At 35.7% G+C, this 25,172-nt stretch overlaps 1 protein-coding gene across 2 annotated transcripts in view; it reads left to right on the top strand.

Moving 5' to 3' along the window:
- PPP3CA (protein phosphatase 3 catalytic subunit alpha) overlaps positions 1-25,172 on the top strand; it is a 323,475-nt gene that overhangs the window by 278,396 nt on the left and 19,907 nt on the right. For both annotated transcript variants that reach the window (XM_042984126.1, XM_042984125.1), the window contains exons 9-10: positions 8,515-8,640; positions 10,834-10,908. In XM_042984126.1, coding sequence (XP_042840060.1) covers positions 8,515-8,640; positions 10,834-10,908 — 201 coding nt within the window. The remainder of the gene's footprint in view (positions 1-8,514; positions 8,641-10,833; positions 10,909-25,172) is intronic.

Raw genomic sequence — 25,172 nt, forward strand, 5'->3', positions numbered from 1 at the left:
AGGATCTGGAACAAGGCTAAATCCTTCACACAGTTTTATCGGCAGTACTCTACTACTGCCCCTTGAACAAGACCAGCTGGGGGATGCATCCTGAGGTGTTGTATTCCATTTTCTGACAGACGGTTAGAAGATTCTGTAGAAATCGAATTCTTTGTAAAGCATTTCATAGGAGGAAAGACAGGGACAATCTAGATAATGTTGAAGACACCAATGAATGGCTTATCCCTTGCTATTCAATATCTAGAAATTCTAGATCTACAAGAGACTTTACCCTGACAATGTCAAAAAGTCTGCGTGATATTACTTTCCACAGAAAATATCAAGTGTGTGGGTTTAATATTAACTCAGTGCCAAGGAACAACCTAGAACTTTGCAAGTTATAGCTCAGGGCTTGATATCAAGTACAACCTTGAAGGTGAAAAAGGTGTTTTGTGATTGCATGCAGATACCACCAGTTTTCAAGGTACTTCCCACCAGGGTACCTGTGTTATGCACTTGGAGCTGGGATGTATTGACTTCATTGAATGGAAGCCAAGCATGGGTACAGTGTTTCCTATGTCCATGCCATCTTCTCCAGCAGTTCAAAGCTTCAGCTAAACCTCTTTCTCTCTCTCATTTACTAAGGTGGCATAAATCTTATGTTAGCATTATAATAACACAGATTAGAACTTAAAGCTAAAACTCATAACTAGTTCTTTCTTATTGACTTAGCAAAAAATACTGAATCGAAATTCAAATTCTCCATGTGAAATTGTAATGTTAGAAACAATTCTGTGTTTCACTGGACTTGAGCTACTTCCAAGGATCAGTTTCTGGCCCAGACTCTCTGGGTGTTAGTATTTGGATATGACACTTTAGGTGGGAATTATAAAATGGAAAAGTGTCAAAAATGGATAGCCATCCCCTCCTTGAAGAACTTGAAACTGCATCTTGATACTTCTGTTTTTCAGTTGCCAAGTAGTTTTTGTGATTACATATTATCATGGATATTAATCCCATGTATTATTGTATTTGAACACCATACTTTCAAAATAATAGTAATTATTCCTATTTTGCAAGTTTTGGAGGTAAAGCTCACACAAGGAGTAATACTTGCGTAAGTTTACACAGTTATAATGTGGCAGGGCCAATGTTTTTTCCATTCTTGTCTATTTTAGAGACTCTTTTACAATTTTAAAATGGAGTTAGCATCTGAAGTGACATTTTTGTCTTTCTCCTAAATTCCAACATGTACCCTTCAGACTGTTCATGTGTTGTTAGTTACACTTTTAGTGTCCTGGGAAGTTATATGTTTTATGTTTTTGAAATTGTTTTTGTTTTTGTTTTTACTTTTTCTTTGCCTGCTTGCCTTCCTTTTGTCCTTCCTGTCTTTCTCCATCTTGTCCTTCCTTTCTCTATTTCCTTTCCTTAGATCCTTTCTTCAACCAACATTATTAAACATCAGCCATGTGCCAGGTATGTTACAAAGCACTAAAAGAAAAAGAGAGATCTTTGCCTTCTTCATCCCTTCCATCATCTTCCTTTTATTGACTTTACCCAAAATTCTATATTTAAATAATGAGCTGGTTCAAAATTTACTAATGCAATATCAAAAAGGAAATATGTAGCACACACATGCACATATAATTATAAAATTGGCTCATATTATTTCATAGATATATCTGGTACCGTCTCTTTCCTCCATGTAAGGAAGATACTATCATCCAAATTGTATGTAGGGCACTTGTAGCAAAGTTAACAAGGTGCCATGAAGGATACATGTACAAGGAAGGAGAAGCAGGCAGGGACTAGATGTGTGGATAAGAGGATTATATATAGTAACACACGTGTGTATCTTGATAAACACAAAATCCTTAGCTCACAGCTTCAGGGAAATTATATATACCTACTGTTTGTAGTTATTAATGATAAAATATTTCAGGTGATTAAATTCAGTCATTACACGGAAGTTATTGAGAATTTGCCTGTGAAAGACCCTATGTGAAGTACTGAATCAGGCAGCTTAAAAGAAAACTTGGTATCTGTCTTTATAAAAGACTTAAACACTTACTTTGTGCTCAATCTTATGAGCTATAGTGTAAAAGTGAGTTATAAGTGTAGTCCTTGCTCACCAAATACAGTAATCCTCATGAATTAATAAATTTCCCTTAAACTAAGTCACTAGTAATAATAATAAAAAGAATGTTTTTAAAACAGAATACACTGGGCAAGTACAGGACATTCAGGGAAAGATAAAAAAGACACAGGAGTTAGAAATGAGGTTTCAAAATGGAAGAAATCACCAAGATTGTGCTTATAGATGCTATAATTTGAACTACAAAAACTGTGTATATATGTAGATATATTATAGATATATATCTTCACAAAATCTTCAAAGAAGATTATACCTTAAAACGGTAATCTTTATTGGAAAATACAGTTTTAGAAAATGTACAGCATCTCTCCCAGAATCAAATAAATCCTTTCATGCAGTATATGGCATAATCTTAAAATATTGGTAAAGGATATTATGAGTGTATAGGTCCAATTTCAAGAATTTTATCCATCAAGCCATCATGTCTCCTTCTGTGATGGTAGGACTTTGCCAAAAGAACATGATGGGGGTTTTCCTGCTGGGGTATCTATCGTCTACAAGTGACAGAACTGAAAGGGAAAAAAAATCCTGAGTCTATTACACTTTTTCTTCTTTCTTTCTTTCTTTCTTTCTTTCTTTCTTTCTTTCTTTCTTTCTTTCTCTTTCTTCCTTTCTTTTTTCTATTTCTGGATGGATTATGATTCTGGAATGCTGCCATTTGCTTCCTTTTCACCTTTCTTTTCTATCCCTCTGCCCCATCTTTTGAAGATGGGAGTGCATGGCCAATTAGAGCTAAGGAGATGAAAAATGTTATTAGAATTCATTATTTCCATTCTTTTGACCTCTCTCCCCTCTATTGAAAACAGCCCTGGTAATGTTGAGAAACCTGAGTGAGGTATGTTGGGAGTGTTACATTCTAATCTAAAGACTTTCAGAAAGGAACTTTGTGTTCTTCTTGAAATCCACTTGAAATGTGTTGAGCCTATGGTTTTAATGCCCCTTGCTAGCAATATTTTGATAACTTCTTTTAAGTTAGAAGCTCTCTTTGGATATTTATATCTATCTATATATCTATCTCTATCTCTATCTCTATCTCTATCTCTATCTCTATCTCTATCTCTATCATCTCTATCTATATATCTTACTCATTGTCCTATCCTCCTCCTCCCTGGTGATGGCAGTTGTAAAGAAGGTGTTGAGCAATATTACCAAGGAAATACAGGTTTTTGTGTCTCATCAAAATCTCAAATTTTAATGTAGGGGAGAGCCCTTTAATTTACAGATTTGGATATGGCCTAGCATTTTATTGCATCATATGGTAGACAGAGGAATGGATTCTATTCCTTGAGTTTCAGTCTATTTGCTGTACCTAATTGTGTCATTAGAAATAAAAGAGTTCAAGTGGCCCTTCCCTATTTTCAGGTAGGAGCTGTCTCTTGATTATGGATTTTATATCTCATACACAGCATGGCTTACATGTTTGTTTGTATAGGGTTCTACAGGTGCAGTAAAAATGATTAGACCAAGTAATTGCATAACTTTAAGGCCATAACTTTGACATCAGAGAAAGAATAGGCAGTCAGGCCTCCAGGTTTATGGAAATTAGTATTCTTTCCATTATATCAATTTTTTTTCTGGCTATTTTTCACAAGCACATGTGCAAAAGAAGAGCACTTGTTTCTAGACTGTCTGGTCAGCTCTGAATTTGGTTAATAACATGGCCTTGTATATATGTCATAATCTCTCTGTAGGCCTCTGATGCAATTGTTAAATGACAGGAGGTCATGTATAATTGCCAGTATAATGGCGAGATTTCTTGATAGTAGGCTTTGTTCTTTCTCTATTTCTCAGACAAGGTCTCAGGAGTTGGTCTCGAGTGATTCTTGAAGCACAACCACTTGTATTATTTATATTGCACTGGAGATAAATGTCTTTCAAGTACTTCAGAGAACAGCACACTGTTAGGGCTCTAGTTGAGTTTTGTAATCCCAGTGACAGTTAGAGGCAGGTGGCAGGGGTGGATGTGGGAGGTGGAAGATGAAATGTTAACTGTGAATTTCGTGACTGTAGATATTTGGGACTGTTTTAGATTAAGGGTTTTTTTCATGTACTTTTATTATATATATATATATATATATATATATATATATACATACACACACACATATATACACATATATGTATTATACAAAAAACATAAAAATTTATGAGTAACTTATTAATGTAAGGTTATTCAGGAAGTATCTTTGAGTGAATACCTTATGCTGCTGAAGAAAAAAGAATATATATATTGGTGTATTTGTATTTTTAAGTTATTCTTTTCTCTAACCTATAGAGAAGTAGAAAAACGTTCTATAAATAGTCTCTAGAATTACTGAGAATATTATTCATTGCATTAATGATGAGGTCTTTGTTCCAGAAGTTTGTTATCATTCAGATCTGGAAGTGGTCATATAAATTATCTAGATAAATCCATGAAGTTAGGTGAGGTAATTGAAATCTAAACACTTTAAGTGACCTCGGGTCTTGTGAGTACTTAATGACAGAACCCATCTAGCAGTCTGGGCTCCTGGCCTTCCAGTCTAGTGCTCTTTTTTACAAAGAATAAATGTGGAAGGAGAATCTGTATTTAAAACTTGGCAGGCAATGAACAGTTTATGCAGTTGGGGTGAGAATATCATGGAATACTAGAAAGATCGGGGAATTTAGACTCAGACCAGAACTGAATTTAACTGCTTCTTAAGTGTGACCTTGGGCAAATAACCTCTCTGTTTGCTTATTTTTGAAATGCAAATAAGAACTAGTTTTGAGGGCTATTGTGAAGATTTGTGATTACGTTTTGTAAAAGACCAAATATAATGCCTGATATATAGCAGATGCTTAGTAAATGTAGCTACTGTGACAATTTATTATTTCTGCTGTCAATAAACAAAAATAAAATCTGGAAAAATTCCTGCTTTATCAGTAGGCACTCAGATAAATTATACTGAGTCAGCGTCGAATGAAGAAATGCTTTATCTCACCAGCTCCAAAACAGAACCTCTGTGTTATCTATTGAGCAAGCCATACCCTCACTTGTAAATTTTCATCGTATTTCATTTTTCTCAAATATGATTTTGGCAAAAGCTAAAACATCTTTAATTATGAATACTATATTCAAGGTTAAGTTAGTATAACAGCTAAGACTAGAATTCATCCATTTATAATTTATAAGAGACAGAGGGACTGGTGGAGAGGGGATGGGTTTGATGTCAGTAAAACCTGAGTTTAAATATGAGTCCTATCTTTCAGTTGCTCATTGAATGATGTTGAGCAGGCCATTTCATTTCTCAACTTCCGTTCCTTGGATTATAACATAACGGCAGTCACACCTGCCTCTCAGATTTGTAGTAAGGACTAAATGACATATTCTATAGAATCTCTCCCTTTCTGCCAGGGCATTTGGAGAGGTTATTTGCCCAAGGCTAGTTTTCACATCTATTTTCCTTCCTCCTGCTGCACCAATCTAATGCCAGATAAAAAGCGGGGGAAGCTCACAGGAGACATTGCTCTTCAAAAAGATTAGAACCTTAAAGATCTTTTGAAGACATGAGAACATACTCCTGCTATGAATATGCTGTATCCAAAAATAGTAAAGACCTTTTAAATGGAGCCAGTATTCAGGTAGTACTTAGCAAAGGTGGGAAATACTTCACCTTTTCCATCTGGCAGATCAGAGATATTTGTATGGTAATTTGCCATGATTTTTTTTTTCATTTTGCATGGCTTTAATACTATATGAATGTATCCTTAGGTCAAGTGTCTTATGGCATAAATGATAGGATAATTTAAAGAAGAATGGGGTTACAGGTATATAGGAAGGATTCAGCAGTCTGTGGGAAGAAGATATTAATTCCTTCCATGTCAGTGACTGCACTATCTGCATTTCTTGTCCCCAAAGTGTAGTGATTCTGTTCCCTGGAACTGTGCTGGTGAGCCACAAATATGTTTTGAAGCAAAGACCATACTGTTCTCAAGTATGATTTTAGTTAACTGCAAGCTGCTGACAACACCAACATATTATTAGGCTGCAATATGATATATATAGTATCCACATTACAAAAAACTATATATCCTCCTCATATTCTGTGTTGGTTAAACCCACCAAAAAACTTATCTTCATTCTGGGCCACACTTTTACAGGGACATTGCCAATGTGGCATGCATCCAGAATAAGGATGAGCAGGAAGAAGGAAAGGGACGAAAAGCCCTCTCATATGAAGAAGAGCCAAAGGGATTAGGAAGAATTTTCTTAAAAAAAAAAAATTGTAAGAGAAATAGAAAGATGAATCCTTAGCTTCTGAGCATTTATACTGAGAAGGTATTATGTGAAGCACAAAGAAATATAAAGCCCGTTGTATGATACTTGTCCCTAAAGATATAGAAGTTTGGCATGCACATATATATATATATATATATATACACACAATGGCTATGGTCAATATCAAATAATAAATGCAGTATAGATGTTTAAGTCAAGAGCTTTTGGAATGCAGAGGAAGGTTGAGATTAGATCCGCTAGAAGAAATCAGAAAAGATTTCCCTGAAGGGATACAGTCTGGGTTCAACACCATAGGATAGAAAACCTGGGGTATTTAGAGGTTTCTAAGAAAATATTCCCGGTGGAAGAGCAAACACGGTTAGGAAAGCAATGCTATGTTACAGATATTGGTAAGTAAGAAGTTAAGATATTAATGCAGACATTAAGGCTCGAAAGCAGTAAACGTTTGGTAGCTTTTCAAAAACTAGATTTCGAAGAGCTATCTTTGATCTCTCACCTGTAATCACAGGCTACAACATAAAGTATTGAAATGATTGCTTTCTCTATGTTTTAAAAGCCTAAACAAAACAAGAAAAAACCCATTTGACATCATCTAGGATCTGTTCAATAATTTTCACTAATGTGATGCTAATTATGCCATGAGACGATAATAAAAGCAAAATCTTACCAAAGTTTAAGAAGGTATGATGCAAGAGTATTGTGATTCGTATTTAAAAGATTGTCATTTAGAATCAGAAGTATACTTGTTCTGTATCTATCCAGAAGGCAGAATTAGGATCACTGAGTGGTAAAGAAGTTTTAAACTCAACTTGAGAATTTCCCACAACTTAAAATTGTTTGTCTATCCATAGAATAGATGATGCTGTTAAAACAAGTAGCTCTTCCTAAATTGAAAGTACTCACAGAGGGGTGCTTGGCTGGCTTAGTTGGTAGAGCATGCAACTCCTGATCATGGGGTTATAATTTCGAGCCCCATGTTGGGTGTAGAGATTACTTCAAAACAAAATCTTCTTTTTTGAGTTTATTTATGTATTTTGAGAGAAAGAGCATGAGTTGGGGAGGGCCAGAGAGAGAGGGAGAGAGAATCCCAAGCCGGGTTTGTGCTGTCAGTGCAGAGCCCAGTGCGGGGCTTCATTCCATGAACTGTGAGATCATGACCTGAGCTGAAATCAAGAGTCAGATGCTTAACCAACTGAACCACCCAGAAGCCCCAAAATTGAAATAAGAAAGAAAGAAAGAAAGAAAGAAAGAAAGAAAGAAAGAAAGAAAGAAAGAAGGAAGGAAGGAAGGAAGAGGGAAGGAAGGAAGGAAGGAAGGAAGGAAGGAAGGAAGGAAGGAAGGAAGGAAGGGACTCACAGAGACCTGTTAACCTTGTATTGGGATTGCTTTGGAATGAATTTGAATTTCTGAGTCTGGTTAGAAGTGAGACCAGCAATGATCTTAAGATCTCTGCAACCATAGCTTTCTCTGTGACTGTGTATCTAACCTACAGACACTATACAAAGCAGAGTGAAAAGGGTAGATTCATTTCCTAAGTCATGGATGGTGATTCCTTTCCAGAAGTCATGAGTGAAGTCAGATACCAGTATATTATTTTATGTAAGATCCAATCCAAACATTTTATTTTATTAAGTCAAGAATGCAGTCTAATTTCAACTACTGTGTACAACCATTGTGAGTTCTAATGGAAAATGCATGCTTTCTTTGAAAACATAGAAGTAAATTCTGTTCAAATATTTGAGGAGATTATTAAATTGTGAAAATGATTTAGCTATACCACTTTTATTAGGGTCATCAACTGTTAAATAAGACTAGAATATTCTTGGCTGTAAGAGGAGCTTGACCAATTCCTGATAGACATTTGATTAACTGTTTTATATAAATATTTGCTAAACTGTAATGCCATTTCATATTTAGCATTCATATATTGTGCAGTTTCATATTACATTGAGTATAGTTTAATTCCCGAGTCGTGTATACATTCATGACTGATTAAGCTACTGGCGTTGATATTTTGGACCTAAAGTCACACAGTTTAATTTTCTTGATCAGCTGAGGCCATGTGGAGAAGCAGAAATATTACACGTAAACCTAATGTCTTTGTTCTTGTTGTTTTCAGCTGCAGTATTGAAGTATGAGAACAATGTCATGAACATCAGGCAATTCAACTGTTCTCCTCACCCATACTGGCTTCCAAATTTCATGGATGTTTTCACTTGGTCCCTGCCCTTTGTTGGGGAAAAAGGTGTGTTGTGGAATCCTGCAATGATATGGGAAGGAAGGGGAGGGGATGTGGACTGTTTTACCATAAAACAGAGAAACACTTTGGCCTGACCAATAAAAGTCACAAGTGGCAACATGAGGGAAAAGATTTGAAAGTGTGTCACTGTGTATCCTGCTAACAAAATATTATGAGTGAAATAAGGGGAAACAAGAGCAATGAGAAACATTAGAATTTATGTGATCTCATTGGAATACTACAACTCTTTGAAAAATAGCAGATATGTAGTTTTGACTTGCTTCAAGCTATCGTGGCTACTTTTCCCCCTTATCCTCCTATCTTAATTCAGGCGCTATTTTATTTTATAAACTACCTGTCAAATTAAAAGGTTAAGATAGCCATGCTTTTCTCACATTTCTGATGTTGATAATAATCACTGTGTGACAGTGATTAATGGCCATAATAATTTAAAAGACAATATATACGACAACAACAAAAATACTTCTTTACAAATTGGCGACCATTAATGTGTTACAAGATGAGACAGATTTACATTTACATAGTTATTGACTATTAACTTGTCCAGTTTTCCAAAAGAATTGGTTTCCCTTCCTTTCCTATCCATCCTTCCTTCCTTCCTTCCTTCCTTCCTTCCTTCCTTCCTTCCCTCTTTGTTTTGTTTTATATTTTGACCTAAACCTCATCAAAAATTTCAAGGAAAGTCCTGCACTCACTGGGCTTAAGCATTTAGTTCAGGAGGGCTAACAGGGGCAAACCGGGTCATAACTCAGGCATGATATGACACATCACCAGAGAAGGTAAATAGGCATCAGAATAAAGGTAAGAGTTTGCACATGTTTCAGAACCCTTATAGGGGTTTTAGAGAAAAGCTATACATTTTTTCTGAAATATGTATTTATTTGTATTAATAAATGTGTATGATATATGAATGTAGTATTTATTTTCCTATAATATGTATGGAAGGTTTTTTCCCTTAAATTCCTTAAAATGATTAAATCGTGAAGTTATGATTTGTCAGTGAAGAAGTCTTTCTTTCAGATACCAAAATAAGTCAAAAGTAAATTTTAATAGTCTGATAAATGTTCCCAGCACTACGCCATGTCACCACCTCCCTACACTGATCAGAACACACCATGTGTTACTGTCCTCTGTTGGCTTCTCTGGAAGCAGAAGCAGTGTGAATCCTGACAACTACTGAGAACCCTTTGAACACCCTTCACTTGGGTTGTTTCCAGGAAATGTTCAGATTTTGAACATCTATTACAAAAGAACCTATTAGTATATTTGTATACATAATTCACTTTTGATAGTTAAATGGAAGCTGTGGAATAATATTGGCTACATTGATATTTACTCTTTATCATAGATTTTCCACTCTAGAATCACACTGATTTTTAAAAGGAGCTCTTGAAGAAATAGTAGGCCACTTTCTTTTCACCTTCATGACAGAATCCAACCTAATTTCAGAAGTTGTTAAATGTAAATAGCGTGCACCTTAGTGTAAAAGTAACATGTACTAATTTCTGTGACAACGCTTTAATACAATCTGGTTGTAATAAGTTTACTCAATTAAGTGTCTTCTTAAACTTACTAAAGCTTTATTCATAAAGTTTTGAAAATAAAATTTAAAGTTAGTACCCTCAAAACTACTTCGAATATTAGTTTGTCAGTCGGCAATTCATCTCAAACAAAACCCATGCCCATCACTGTGCTGGGTTCTCTGGGGGGATTAAAAGAATTAAAAAAAAAAAGAGAGAGAGAGAGAGAGAGAGAGAGAGAGAGAGATCTAGCATTCACTTAGTCCCTGCAAAACAGATGGTTGCAATGTGGTCTAGATGTAATAGCATCATCATACAAACAAATGAAAATTCAAAAGGAATCACTTCCTCCTTCATAGATCGATAGTATATTCACAGCCACATATCTGATTTGTCCATTGTCTGTTGACATAGCTAGTTAAATGTTACCATACCATTTCATAGGCATGAGCTAATACTTTTATAAACATATAGTCTGTGTAGAATCACCAAGCCGGTTGTGTTTTATGATCAGGATTTTATAGAAAGTGCTTTGCAGGAGATTCTATATACAATATAGGTAAGAAATGCTAAGCTTGCTCATTAATAATGCCAGAGTAATAATTAAGGCTATAACTGAAAATCTGGACTTTTTAATTTTTATTCTTTTCCTTTTTAGTGACTGAAATGCTGGTAAATGTCCTCAACATCTGCTCAGATGATGAACTAGGGTCAGAAGAAGATGGATTTGATGGTAAGAGGCTTGAGCCTTTGTGCTAATGCTATTTGCCAGGTGATTACTTGGTGTCTCATAGGTAACCCAAGGAATATGTTTCTAAGATTTGGATTATGTTAAATTATAACATACAATCGAGAATGGAAGATATTATATTTTCTATTTGTTTTGAAGAAATACACAAAAAACCACACACCAAACACACACACACACACACACACACACACACACACACATCATGAGATAATTTTCCCATGATTCTGAAAACACTGTTGAATAGTGAGCTATTTTAATGACCGTCTTTCAGTAGCGCACATTGCTAAGTGACTTTTTTCACTCCTTAATAACAAATTTTTAAAAAGTAATCCTTTAGCAGATATTACTATTTACTGAGTAACTTCTAAAAGTGCCTTTAGTGAAGTTGTTCCTGTCAGTTATTCAAATTTTGATGTTTATGACAAAAAATATATATTTACACATTAATATGTTGGTATTCATGTCAATACCAATAATTTTTCATATCTATAATAATAAGTAATGAATAAGCTATATGCACCTTTTGTATTATTGTTTAAGATACTGTTTGGTATTCGGTTACCCCTGAAGAGTACACTTCCTCTATAAGAAACAAAGATCTGGGGCACCTGGGTGGTTCGTTCAGTTGGTTGAGTGTCCGACTTTGGCTCAGGTCATGATCTCTCAGTTTGTGGGTTCGAGCCCCACATCAGGCTCTGTGCTGACAGCTCGGGGCTTGGAGCCTGTTTCAGGTTCTGTGTCTTCCTCTCTTTCTGCCCCTGTCCCACTTGCACTCTCTCTCTCTCTCTCTCTCTCTCTCTGTCTCTCAGAAATAAATAAACATTAAAAAAAAAAAAAAGAAAGAAAGATCCATCAGGTGAAAAAAAGATGGAGAGAAAAAAATCACTGTAGATCTTACAGAAGTACCCCAAAATGAATGGAAACTAACAAAAATGTAGTTGGAGGGGAAAGTTCGAGAGCAAACCACTTCTATAAACATGGGATAAAAACCTAGTCTGTGTAGGGAACTCAGGATTCCAAGATGCAAGACAGACCTGTGGCTTGATGAAGTTCCAGTCTGATAGAGAGGCTGATGCTCAATCAATAGAATGAGACAGATTATAAAATGAAGAGTGAAGGTGGCAGCAGAAACTAGATCTTGTGGAAGTTTAAACTGATAGCATGTTTACCTTTAAAAACTGCATTTAAGTCAAATGAAAGGTGAATGTGGCCCCTTCTGGAAGTTAGCATCTAAACGGCATGATTTGATGTTTACTTGGATTAGCGCAGGTCACATCTACGAATGCAAACTACCTAATGTTGTAGGCAGAAATGAAATAAAAGGATTCATACACTCATATGAATAGAGTCTATATACTTACGTAAATGTGAAGTGTACAATTATTCCTATGATCTCATAGTTTTACTCCTCTCTGTAACTTCTATCATCATTGCCTGTTTGTCTCCATAGACTATTCTTCAGTCATATGTCACATTTCAAGGGCATGTATAATGTAAGGAAGGAGAGAGAATTCTATATATAATAGAATATAAAATATATAGAGGCGCCTGGGTGGCTCAGTCAGTTAAGCATCCGACTTCGGCTCAGGTCATGATCTCGCGGTCTGTGAGTTCGAGCCCCGTGTTGGGCTCTGTGCTGACAGCTCAGAGCCTGGAGCCTGCTTTGGATTCTGTGTCTCCCTCTCTCTCTGACCGTCTCTTGCTTATGCTCTGTCTCTCTCTGCCTCAAAAGTAAATAAACGTTAAAATTTTTTTAAATATATAATATATGCCTAAACTTTTACTGTGTTAGAATTAGCTAAAGAATAGTTGTAAGAACTTACTTCAGTAAATATATTGATATATTTTGAAATATCCAGAATTCAATGGATATTTTCTGCTTCTTCCAGATTCTAGGTGTTTCCTATGTTATAGCCACAGTTTGCTACTATTAACTCTTCCAGGCTTAGTGATATCATTTAAGAGATAATATTTTCATCATGATGGAGTCTTTTTTTCTAAAGGAAGAATACCTCCCTGGTGGTATCTTAAAAGTCAACAAACATTTTACAATAGATGTCTTTCTCTATGTTCCTTTTATTCCTCAAGAGAAAGATTAATTAGCATTAATAAGGTGATAGGCCTTTGTTAACAAATCTCTATTGTGGTCAAGTTCATTGGCCAATAATTATAATATAGACGATATAATAAAAGTGTAATATGTTATACAGAATAGGTAAGTTTATAATAGATATTAATGCATATACTCATCAAATATATATTGAGCACCTACTATGTGCCATAGCCAAAATGCCTGTACATTTCAACAGTACAGGTGTTTCCTGCACAGTTAACTATTACCAAGACTAACTCAGTGTTTACTTCACTAATGGGGAGTTCTCTTTATCCACCCTCTCAGTCTCTTACATATGAAAGGATATATTTTGTGGCTTACTCTGCTTTTAAAATAATTTCTTCCAATCGTCAGTCACTCATCAGAATTTGTTTTTAATCGTGTTAATTCCAATTATAAGACTGCATGTTTTTTTCAAGGCACTTAGAAACTTTTGTTTGTTTCTAAGCAGACCACTGAAAGCTGACTCTACCATGCTTAAATCTAAAGAAATAAAAATATTAATTAAAAGTATGTTTGGGGAACTGGGGTGGCTCAGTTGGTTAAGCATCCACCTCTTGGTTTCTGGCTCAGGTCATGATCTCATGGTTCATCGGATCGAGCTCCATGTCAGGCTCTGAGCTGACAGCACAGAGCCTGCTTGGCATTCTCTGTCTCCCTCTCTCTCTGCCCCCCCCCCAAAATAAATAAATAAATATTTTTGTAAAAAGTATGTTTAACTTAGGACATCATACATTTTGAAGTAAACAATAAGAAATGTTCTTTACTGCTTATTAGAACATGATGCAAAAGCTATGAATTTCTTCAGAGGTGCTCAGAGAAGAACTTGTAAAACTTTCCAGAATTCTTTGACTCTCTGAGACTACAGTTTATTGAGAAAGTATATTGAAGTTTCTTCTTTTGGAGTGAGGGGTGCACTATTATTTTCAACCTCAGAATAAAGTTTCTAATTCTTCCCAGTCCCTCCTGCATGAGGTTTGCAGTCTGTCTCTCTCTGGGGCCTGGCCTTCTGCTCTACCTACCAGGCTCCCGAGCTTGATGGCTACAGAGATGAAAGCAAGAATCAGAAGCCATCAAAGAACTTAACTGAACCTCTTCCTTAAAATGGCTGCTTTATTCTAAGGGCAGGGGGTGAAAGGATGTGGAATATCTCCCTGAGAGATTTATCTAGTTCTTCTCAGTATTTTGCTCCATATCCAATGTCACCTGAAAAGTCACAGGTAGTAATGATATCTGTACAACCCATGACTATCTTTTTACCTTCTCGGGTTGACCTTTTAGTGTCTATAAAGTCTATAGCAGATAGGGATTCTTCTCATTTCCTAGAGGAATGTAAGCTATGGGATTAATTTGTTTTTCCTTCAGGTTCTTTCAGCTCCTCTTTAGCATTTATGTCTCAGGCATTATTCCAAGTCCTTTACATGTATTAACTCTTCACTAATGTTTACCCTTTTGACCAGCAAAAAATTCTAATTATTAACTGTCATTCAATTCTTCATTATCATATATATGTTTACTAGGTGATTAATATTATCTCCACTTCAGAACAGCCTATTGATATAGGTGCTAGGATGATTCTTATCTTACATATGAAACTTTCGCCACTGGATGAGGGGAGGTTAAAGCTGAGGGTCACACAGCTAGTGAAGTAATGGAGTCTGGATTCAAACTAACATGTGCCTTGTCCTCACCCTCTTGAACTTTCTACAACCAGTTGCTACAACGCATGAAATCTTTTTTTTTTTTTTGAAACAGCATGATGCCTTTTATTGTTGTTAACACAACAGCACTTAAATAGAATATAGTTTGTTCTGTTTAAATATACTGCAAAATAAATAGGAGATTTTTTTTTCTGCACTATTTGGCCATGAAAGTCAAATAAACTGCACATAAAACAGTTTCATTCTATTCCTTTAATCTGAGTTGACTCCAAGAAGTTATGTGTTTCATCACATTAAACATGTTGGTGTATCTGAGCAGCCAGTAAGTCCTCTGGTTCTAGTTTTTGCTGAGTAGAAATCATGTCCTGAATCTCTCCTCCTTAGCTTCTGCCTTACAAATAAAAGAATTTGATACCCTATCCAGAACAAAGTTGTTAGTTTAAATTGGTCTGTGGCTCTTTTATGTTGAAAATAAAATACAAAATTTCTATTATCTTGTAGAGTTTGGAAACAGTTGAATACCAATGAATGTCTTTGGAGGATCTAATTTATATGTATTGGGGTCTTTGTTTCTTGTTTCCACTTCTGATTTGGGATGATAAAATTACAGGCTGGTTTCAGTTTAGGGTTGTGATTCCCCAGAACATTTTACAGAAGAAAGAAATCCAAGTAGATGTATGTTATCTGGTAGTTAATTCTCATTAATGAAGAAAACTCTCTTCAGCCCAAGGATTAGTTGGTGATCCCAAAATGGGGGGAAAGACTGGCAGAAATCAAGCAATCTGCATCATTTCAGAGGTTTATTTATTGTTCATTGTAACAACAAGGACATCTGGAATAGCGATAAGCATTAAAAACCTAATGACAGTTTCATGAGTTAAAAATATTTATTTATTTGCAGCTTTCTTTTAGGTCCTAAAATCTTAGACTCTGAGATCACACATGTATATGTGTGCATGTGTATATACGTATGCACACACATAGACACAAAATATGTTTGAAACTGTGACATGTCTGGTTAACAAGGAAAAATCATGAAAGTGAAACTGAAATCCTGTAGAATAAGAAAGGAAAGAAAAAAAAATAATAAAACTAAGACATTTCGAGCCAAATATAGTTTCAGGCTGCACTGGAAAGACTTGATATTAAATTAGAATTTATGTCTCTGCTTTCATCTAGAGAGCAAACCACATGGTGGAACTCTTATCCTTTATCCACAGTTTTGCCTTATCCTAATGTTAACCACAGGCCAGTCACTGAATATGGGATCAGAGAAGTTTTTTTGCATGCCTCTACGAAACTATCTAAATTGTATACAACAAAATTATCTCCCATCATCTGCTTTGAATTATTAGATAATTCTTGATGTCTAATATCGTGGGTTCCAGAGTGTCTTCCCACTTCTTTCTGTCTAGCTTTAAAAAGCCATCCCTAGGGGCACCTGGGTGGCTCGGTCGGTAGGCATCCGTCCGACTTCAGCTCAGGTTACGACCTCGCAGTTCGTGAGTTCGAGCCCCGTGTCAGGCTCTGTGCTGACAGCTTAGAGCCGGGAGCCTGCTTCGGATTTTGTGTCTCCCTCTCTCTCTGCTCCTCCCCCACTCACACTCTCTCTCAAAAATAAATAAACATTAAAAAAATAATAATAATAAAAATAAAAAGCCATCCCTAGCTGTGAAAGTGTAAAGTTGGGAATTTGTGGGACTAACATGGCATTTTATTGGTCCCTGAGGAATACCTCTATAAAGGTTTGATTGTATATTTTCATTCAAAACTGTATTTAATTGCCACGATGCACATTTGAGATGAATTTCATTGTAAAAACTCCCCTTTTCTTTGTGCATCTGGTAGCAGCACACACACTAAGAATCATTAACTTAGAACTTTTCTTGTGGCTGCAATTATTGTTATTTCTGTGCACTTCATTGTAGCATCCTGTATTTCAGGTTCCCAATTTGAAAAAAAAAAAAAAAAAGTTTTATGTCCTATAATAATGACAGTGTTTTGGGAGGGGGATTCCATTTTAATATAAAATGGAAACATTTCTGTATACTAAATAAATAAATAGCTCCCAAAGAACACAGTAGTGATAGGATTCTTGTACCGTCAGCATTGACACATCACCTGAAGTTGATGAGCTTGGAAAAATGCTTACAAACGAAACAAAGGCTGAGTAGGAATATAATGCGGGAACTTCATAATGTATCTGGAAGTTGAGGTGACCAAACAAAGATACTGTTAAGAATAAGATCTACAGGGAGCTATTCCAAAGAGCTATCCCGGGGACTTACAGCTATAGAATCAGTGGGGCAAAGGAAAGAAAAGTTGATTTGGGTGGTTTCAAGCCTAGGTGTCTAGGAGGATGAGAATATTTATGGAAAAACTCACCAATTTCGGGAGAAGATGAGTTTGAGTAAAAGTGACACACGTAACTCTGGAAAGGTCCAAGCAGAATTTGGAAGTGAAGCCCTGCAAATTGGGAACAAATTCTGAGCTGGTGACAGAGGCTTGGAATTAAAAGTCCTAATAGAATCTATTAAAAGTCAAATAGGTCTCCAAAGTGGCTGATGTGAAAGGAAATAAATATAAGAAAATTGAAGACTAATTCTTAAAATTAACCCTTCTTTTTTTTTTAAATGTTTATTTATTTTGAGAAAGAGACAGAGCGTGTGTGGGAGCACAAGCGGGGGAGGGGCAGAGAGGAGAGAGAGAGAGAGAGAGAGAGAGAGAGAGAATCCCAAGCAGGCTCTGTGCGGTCAGCACGGAGCCCAATGCGGGGCTTGATCCCACAAACCGTAAGATCACGACTTGTGCTGAAATCAAGAGTCAGACGCTTAACTGACTGAGCCACTCAGGAGCCCCTTAAATTAACCCTTCTTGATGAAGCTAGAGAAAAAAGACAAATGAGCTAAGGAGAAAGAAAGAATGATTAAGTAGAAAGAGCCAGGATTGTGTAACAGTTCAGGCAACAGCTGTAAAAAGTATTTGCACCAAATGCAGAAAAATTACTGTGTGATGTGTCTGGCCAAAAAATGAAATATTAGGACATAACTTTGGTTGTCAGATATCAGATTATTGAAAAGAGGTGTTTATGTTAGCCATGGTATTTATAATAGCTAAAGAAGAAAATAGAAATCATTGGCAAAAGGCCAAAAAATAAAATCCAGAGGACCTCAATTTTCATATCGTGTTATATTTTCATTTTATTTTATATATTTTTATTTCTCTGTAAAAATATTTCTTCGCAGGATATCTTTTTCTGTGTATTCAATGGCAGGCAAACACATGGTTTCTGCCTTCATTGAGCTGAGAGTCTTGTTCAGCAAGAAACCAACTTAAAATATGTTGTCTTACAGAGAATTAAAGGGTTGGAGCACCTGGGTGGCTCAGTTGGTTAAATGTCCGACTTCAGCTCAGGTCATGATCTCATGGTTTGTGGGTCCTGGCCCCACGTCATGCTCTGTTCTGACAGCTCAGGCCTGGGGCCTGCTTTGGAATCTGTGTCTCCCTCTCTCTGTCCCTCTACCACTCTCTCTCTCTCTCTCTCTCTCTCTCTCTCTCTCTCTCTGTCAAGTATAAATAAACATGTAAAAAAAAGAGTTGAGGGAGGGAGCATGACTAGGGACAAAATATTTGACAACTAAAGAAAGAACTATAGAGGACATCTTTCTTGTCTTCTGCTTCTGACAAGGATAAGAAAAACTCTTCATGTGTTTTACAGCTTTAGGAAGTATGGCCATGTGAGAAATCTACCCAAGTTTATCAGCAAATTATATACAGAAATGGGTATTAGTTTACCAGTGTTAAGCTCTCTTATCTTTTTATAATATCTGAGTTTGAATGATGTAATTGAAGAAAGTGAAAGGAAGATATATATAAACAAAAATTATTCAATATTTTGTAAAAGGATTTATCATTTTTTCTCAGCCTTTTGTTAATTACCTTCCAGTTTAGTGTTGTCTTTTTTTTCAATTATGTAATATTTTGGTGTGTAATTTAGAAGATAAATCATCTTTGTCACTGTAAATGTATCCTTTGTACTCTGTTCCATTTATAGTACAGGTAACTGCTTTTTTTTTAAATCATAGTTATGCCATAAAAAGGAAACAAATAGTTATAACCAGTATATCATTTAAATTGAAACATGCCTAAAAAATACACAGGGATTTAGTAGATAGTAGGATAGAAAGTCCCATCATATTTATGGCTATTGATGTTTTAGGGCCTTGACTGTCATACAAGGTGCCTGGTTAGCCATCATATAATCAGTATCACCAAGTCTAGCTTATCATATTTGATTGCAATAATTAAAATCCTTTAAGTTGCTAATTAAAATGATACAGTAACACAGACACTGAAAGTACTGCTTTATTTTCCCATTGTACTACCATCATTTTGCACAATGTGTTTCTTTTTTACCTAGCAAGATTTTCACATTACGTGGAAGCACAGACTTTGCAGAACAAAGTAAATTGAAAAAACAGCCATATCCTTGTTATAACTAATTGGTTGGATAATGTCCACCATTGGCTAGAATATTATGCTCACAGCAAAATAATGCTCTGGAATTTTATGCTGTATTTCCATAGACACATGTATGTTACTCATCTACAGTATTTTTGCATAGGTTTAAAAATCATTAATTTTTGTAGTATTTGAGCCTTTCTTAAGCCACTGGTGACATGGTCAACTTATACTAAACATTAGCTATTGTATATCTAAGCATACACTTCAAATGAATGTATTTGAGAAAGAAATCCATGTTGCATCATAAGAAGGGAAATAAGTGTGTGCTCTATAAAGCTTAATATATTCTTTACTTGAAAAGCATCGAAGTAGACAGCTCTTTCTCCTCAATGAAGGCAAAGATTTTGTGTATACATATGTCTATCTTTTAGAAAAGCATCACTTCTCACAAACAAGGTTCAAGTAATTGGTATGTGAAAGGGGTATTCTTCACAGAGGGGACTATAGTGGTAATGTAAGCTTGCTGAAAATTGATACTGGGAGAAAATAAGATAGTTCTTCTTCCGTTTTTGCCAGAGCTTTCATGTTTCTCTTTGTACTAAGGCATTTTATAGGTCCAAGTTGTCAGCCTGAAGATTATACTTATGTGAGAATAATTATTAGTTGATGGAACCACTGAAGACAGAGTTGTTGGGAGGCCAGTGTTTTTCAGGCATTCCCTTGATGGTAATTGTTTGATCTCTGATGGCGAGTTTAAGGGCTCGATGAAAAAGTTAAATAAGTGTTCAGAAAATCTAGATTTTAAAAATATTTTTCTCGGAGCGTTGTTTGTTTTTGCCCTTCTAAAAAGCTGTTATTCCTTCCTCTTTACTCTTCACTTATGAGAAGTCATAAAACTTTTCTCCTACTTTTTCTCAGCCCTCCACAGAAATAGAAATCTTGATTCTATTTGGTCAGCCCAACTTTTTGAAATGTTCCTTTTTTTTTCCTTTTTCTTTTTTTTTTTTTTTTTTACCAAAAATGAAGCCAGCTGTCTGCCACCATTTTCCCTAGTGAATGTGCCACTAGGGACACAGCCTTTAGCCTGGTTGGCACAAAACACAACCATGGCCCCAACTTAGGAAGCTTGATATTAAGGAATGTCACACAATCATTATTTTAATTTACAGACAGAAGTGCGAGTTTTAGAAGAACTGGGATATCCATGTCTGCACAAGCATTTCTTTCTTCTTAATAATTATAGCAAACATTTTTGAGTACCTCTCATGTACCAAAGATCTGTGCTAAGTGCTTTAGCAGGTAGCACAGTATGTGGCATGTGTGTTTGTTGAATGTTAAGAGTGAGTGAACCCATTACTTATTTAATTCTTCCACCCTCCTATGAAGTGGATCAAACAACCCGCTACGGTAATGAATTTTGGCTCTGGGTCTGCACTCTCAGTGGTTGACCTTAGGCCAACCATTTCTGTTCCTTAGAATCATCCTGAGGACAATGGAAACCAATAATACTTCCTCATGTGATTGTTGCTAATATTATGTGAAATAATGCAAATAAAGCACTTTGAACATTCCTCACTTTATAGATGAGGAACATGGACGTGACAAAACCTAGTCATCTGTCCAGGACAGCACAGCTAGTGAATGGAGAAGCTGAAACCCCAGGTCTTTTACTCCAGAGTAGAGGTTCCTCACCACTGTTCTATTCTACCTCCCACATGTCAATTTCTTCAGGTCCTAAGGGAAGTGAATGAGCCAGCTATTTTATGATCTGAAGCCCTCACTAGGGCCAGAACACTGGAAGGTCTTTTGCTCCCTGGACACTACTTCCCTAGACATTTCAGATGCCTGCCTCAGATTCTCTTCCTTACTCTGCCTCTGTGGCCCATTGGTACCTTTTTGATTGGCATATCCCCTTCCTCTGATAAGAGAATAATATCTTTAGGTGATGTTAAAGTCTTAAACGTTTAAGTTATCTTTGCAAGCCTGTGCACTGATCATTGGCCAGAACCTAATGCTCCTTTCTTTATTTCTTCTTCTTGGGCAAAACCTCACCACACCCTCCACGTACTGACACAACACCCACCTAGATCTTGAATAGCATCAGAAGACTTTTGAGTGGCTTTGTTTTAGATAAGCTCAATACATGCTTATGCCTCAGGGTCCTCCACTGTCAGACCAAGGAGTTGCTTTATGTATCTCAGTGTGCTTTTTCATTGTGCTATAAGATGGTGCCCAGTTACCTTTCTAGCTAGTGTTTGACACATGGGACAATGAAACATAATACTTTACTCTGTCCATTTCCCCCCTTTAAATATAGTCCTAGCATTTGATAAATTTCAGAGATAACATTTAAATACAGTCCTAGCATTTGATAAATTTATAAATGCATAAGAGTCCAGAATTAAGTTCTGTTCTGAATGCATTCTTTCAGCATTTGGCATATATGCATAATTAGGTCCTTAATAGATACCTTTTTGAACTGTTCTGCCCTCATCTACCCAGAATAATCCTTGATAGATTAAACACCCAGACATTATGACTGTTTCTCCTGAAGACAGTAGGTCTGAATTATTAACTTCACATTTGTTATCTTATTTCATTTTGCTTTTATTTTTTACTTTTTTAAATTCTTTATTTTTATTTTTTATTTTGAGACTGAGAAAGATTATTCAGGGGGGGGGGGGCAGAAAGAGAGAGAATCTTAAGCAGACTCCCCACCCAGTGCAGAGCCCAACAAGGGGCTTGATCTCATGATGGTGAGACCATGACCCGAGCCAAAATCAAGAGTTAGATGCTCAACCGACTGAGGCACCTCCGTGCCCCCATTTTGCTTTTATTTTCACTTGTCAGTTTACAAAATTGATGTGTTTCTGTCATGATGAGAGGCCAATCCAACTAGGATTCCACATCTTTTTAGGTTCTACTTTGGTAAATATAAACAAACTCAAATGTTCTTTGTCAGGCATAGTTTGAATATGTGATAATTTCTTAAAAAATCAACGGAAGTTCTCTGGTCTATTTTAAGGTCTTTAATTTTTACCCAAGTTAGAATTATGCCTGATAGCCAATTTCTGCGGCTCTACTGAGGAATCACTGAACAGATGGAACACAATGTCTCAGAGAACAAAAGTCCACAGAATCAAAGTAAAGCTTGTAAACAGAAGTAACTTTTAATTATGTAGGATAACCAAATAATGACAGTTATTTGACATTTGGGAGTAGTCTGTATATTTTTAAGATTTCCTATCCAAATAGTTCGTTTATGTTTTATGACAAAAGAAGTGGGGGAAAAAAAACAGTCTAGGCTGTACTGGCCTTTCTTAAAATCCATTACACAGGAGAGACTTTTTATTTTAAAAAAATATCATTTAAAGGATCATCTGTTGCTTTCAAAATGGGATCCAAGACAGAATAGTCTTATGCCAAATATGACACGATTGCAGTTTCTATAATATGCTGAGATTTTCATTGAACTAAAAAATATAGGGGGAAAATTCAGAATATGTGGTTTGGAGTGACTTAAAGTGGGTAGCCATTTTATCCCAATTTTACCACCTCTGGGTATATAATATGGTAGAATTAAAATCAAAGTTAAAAAGGCGTTCCAAACATTTTAGGTTATAACCTTCAAAAAAATGAAGTTTTATAGGAATTTTTAAAATTTGGGATCCTGAATGTGTTTTCCTGCCTAATGGGATAGCCTCCATAAGCACATGTACAGCCATTTGTAAGGGCCAACACCTAACAATCTCTTTGGACTAGTCCAAAGAGTGGTCGAGCAATGCAGATTTTCAAGTTATGGCTAGTCCAGGAGATCTTCCAGCAACTATCAACTCTAGAAACTGAGTTATCTCAGTCTTCATGCTAGAATATTTGTACTACTGGTGTTACCCAAGGATGTTGCAAGAGGAGTTGTAAGGGAATCCATTTTCGATTCCTCAGCTTCCAAACGTCCTCTTTCCTAAAACTCACCTGAGCTGGAGGCTGCAGGCCTCATTGCAGCTTCTTCTTTTCCACCTCTTCTTTCTCAATTGCCCTTCTCCCAATTTAATAGCAAAGCATAGGTCTCCCAAGCCACAATCATTGTGAACCTCCCCTTGAGATGTTTAGTACTGGTGTACCAACAGATGCTGGAAAAACTCAGCATCTAGGAAGTATCCTTAATCAAAGCAGTGTAACCCCCTCCTATCCTTGTCATTAAGGGATGCAATCCAATAAAATTATATTTCTATGCTTTTTAAATATTTATCATAGATTTGTGCTATCTAGCTCAATTATGCACTACTAATAGTTGTGATATTGATTACAAAGGAATTTGTGAACAGTTAAGGCAATGTGTCAGGTAATGTCCAAAAAATACATTTAATTTAGACTTGGAAACATGTTTTTGACAAAGTACCATGCAGTTATAAAAATATTATAAAGTATCGATATACAATTCACTAGAGTAAAATCAGGGAAGTGGAAATACAATTTCAAAGGAAAAAAGGACACATGTAAGATTTCTAAATATCAGTGGGTATCTTGTTCATGGAATTTTTTCTTTAAATGGATGATGGTGGGATGAAATTGCTGTGATATTTATAGGCCATCAGTAAAAAGAAATGTAATGTAGTCATTTCACTTGAAAATGGCAGTGTCGATGATATTATATTCTTTATAACTATTTAAGTTTGGAGGCGGGAATAGTATACTTTGGAGGATACTCTTTTGTACATGCAAGAGTAAAAAAATGTAACAGTTAACAGTTACTCAGTGCTTATGGTGCTGTTCCTAAATCCAAGGACTGAAATGCCTGGCATAGTATAGGAAAATGTAGTAAAGCCCTTAGTCACACTCATGGCCAAGGGCAAAGCAGGTGGATGTCTAAATAACTTTTAGATAGCATCACTTTGTTGGCAAATAGAAGCTCAAGATTTGTTATTGCTAAACTAGGTCAGGGAAAGAAAAGACAAGAAAGAATAAGGTTTAGGGATTATGTCACATGGTTTGCCTTCCTAGCTTTATAGGGGCCAATTTGGGACATGTATTCTCCTAAATAAGATAGTCTGTATACTTATGGTTTCATCTTCATCTGTAAAAAGAACAAAACAAAACAAAACAAAACAGTTATGCAAGGTATTTAGAGGCATCTGACGACTCTTATTTGTTTTATATCTTGTACTTCAAAGGTGCTGATTTTGGATGAAAACCTAACTAGTTTTTGTTTTTAATATAACACAAGATACTTTTTTTTTTTATCTCAACATTTCATGCTTCATTCCATCAATAGCCTTTTTTCAGATTCAATAATTGCTCTACTTGATGAAAAATAATATCTGGGGGGTACATCGAAACTCTGCTTAATAATAATGAAACATGATAAAAATTTTACTTTCAAATAGAATAAACTTCCTAAATAGATAAACTTTGTTAGCTTTTAACAAATTTGGAAAGGTGGTGTTTCAAACCTCTATTAGTTTGTTAGAATCTAAATTTAAAAGTTACAGATTTAAAGCCTATTAGTAATATGTAGTTCTTAAAATATCTTTCCTTTGAAAAAGTGCAAAATGTTAGTATATATGTGCACTTTCGTATATAACATATTTTATTTAAAAATATATGCTAGGAATATATTTATATTAGTTAAAAGGCCTTTAAAGAAAGAAACCTAAATAATAAAAACTGAGGCCCATTTAATAATGAAGTGGAGAATTTCTGGTACTGTTTACATTAAAGAGTGAATACCTCACTTTTTTCTGCTTTTTATGAAAAGGAACTTTTTCACATTCTAATAATATGAAAATATTCCTATTTTATGAGACATTTGAGTATAAAATTTTATGTCGTTCATCATCTTCATTTCTTACAATTACAAAAAGATATTGAAAGCAATTAGATTCTGTTGGATTGGGCATATAAAACAAAACCTACCAGGCCAATTTTCTCCTAGAGCGGTTTGGAGAAGGGATGGGTTGCATGTAGCTGCATTGAGAACTTTTCTTTATTGCTTCCTTTGGCAAGTTCAC

Source organism: Panthera tigris, chromosome B1 (genome assembly GCF_018350195.1).
Source record: "Panthera tigris isolate Pti1 chromosome B1, P.tigris_Pti1_mat1.1, whole genome shotgun sequence".
Classification (NCBI taxonomy): Eukaryota; Metazoa; Chordata; class Mammalia; order Carnivora; family Felidae; genus Panthera; species Panthera tigris.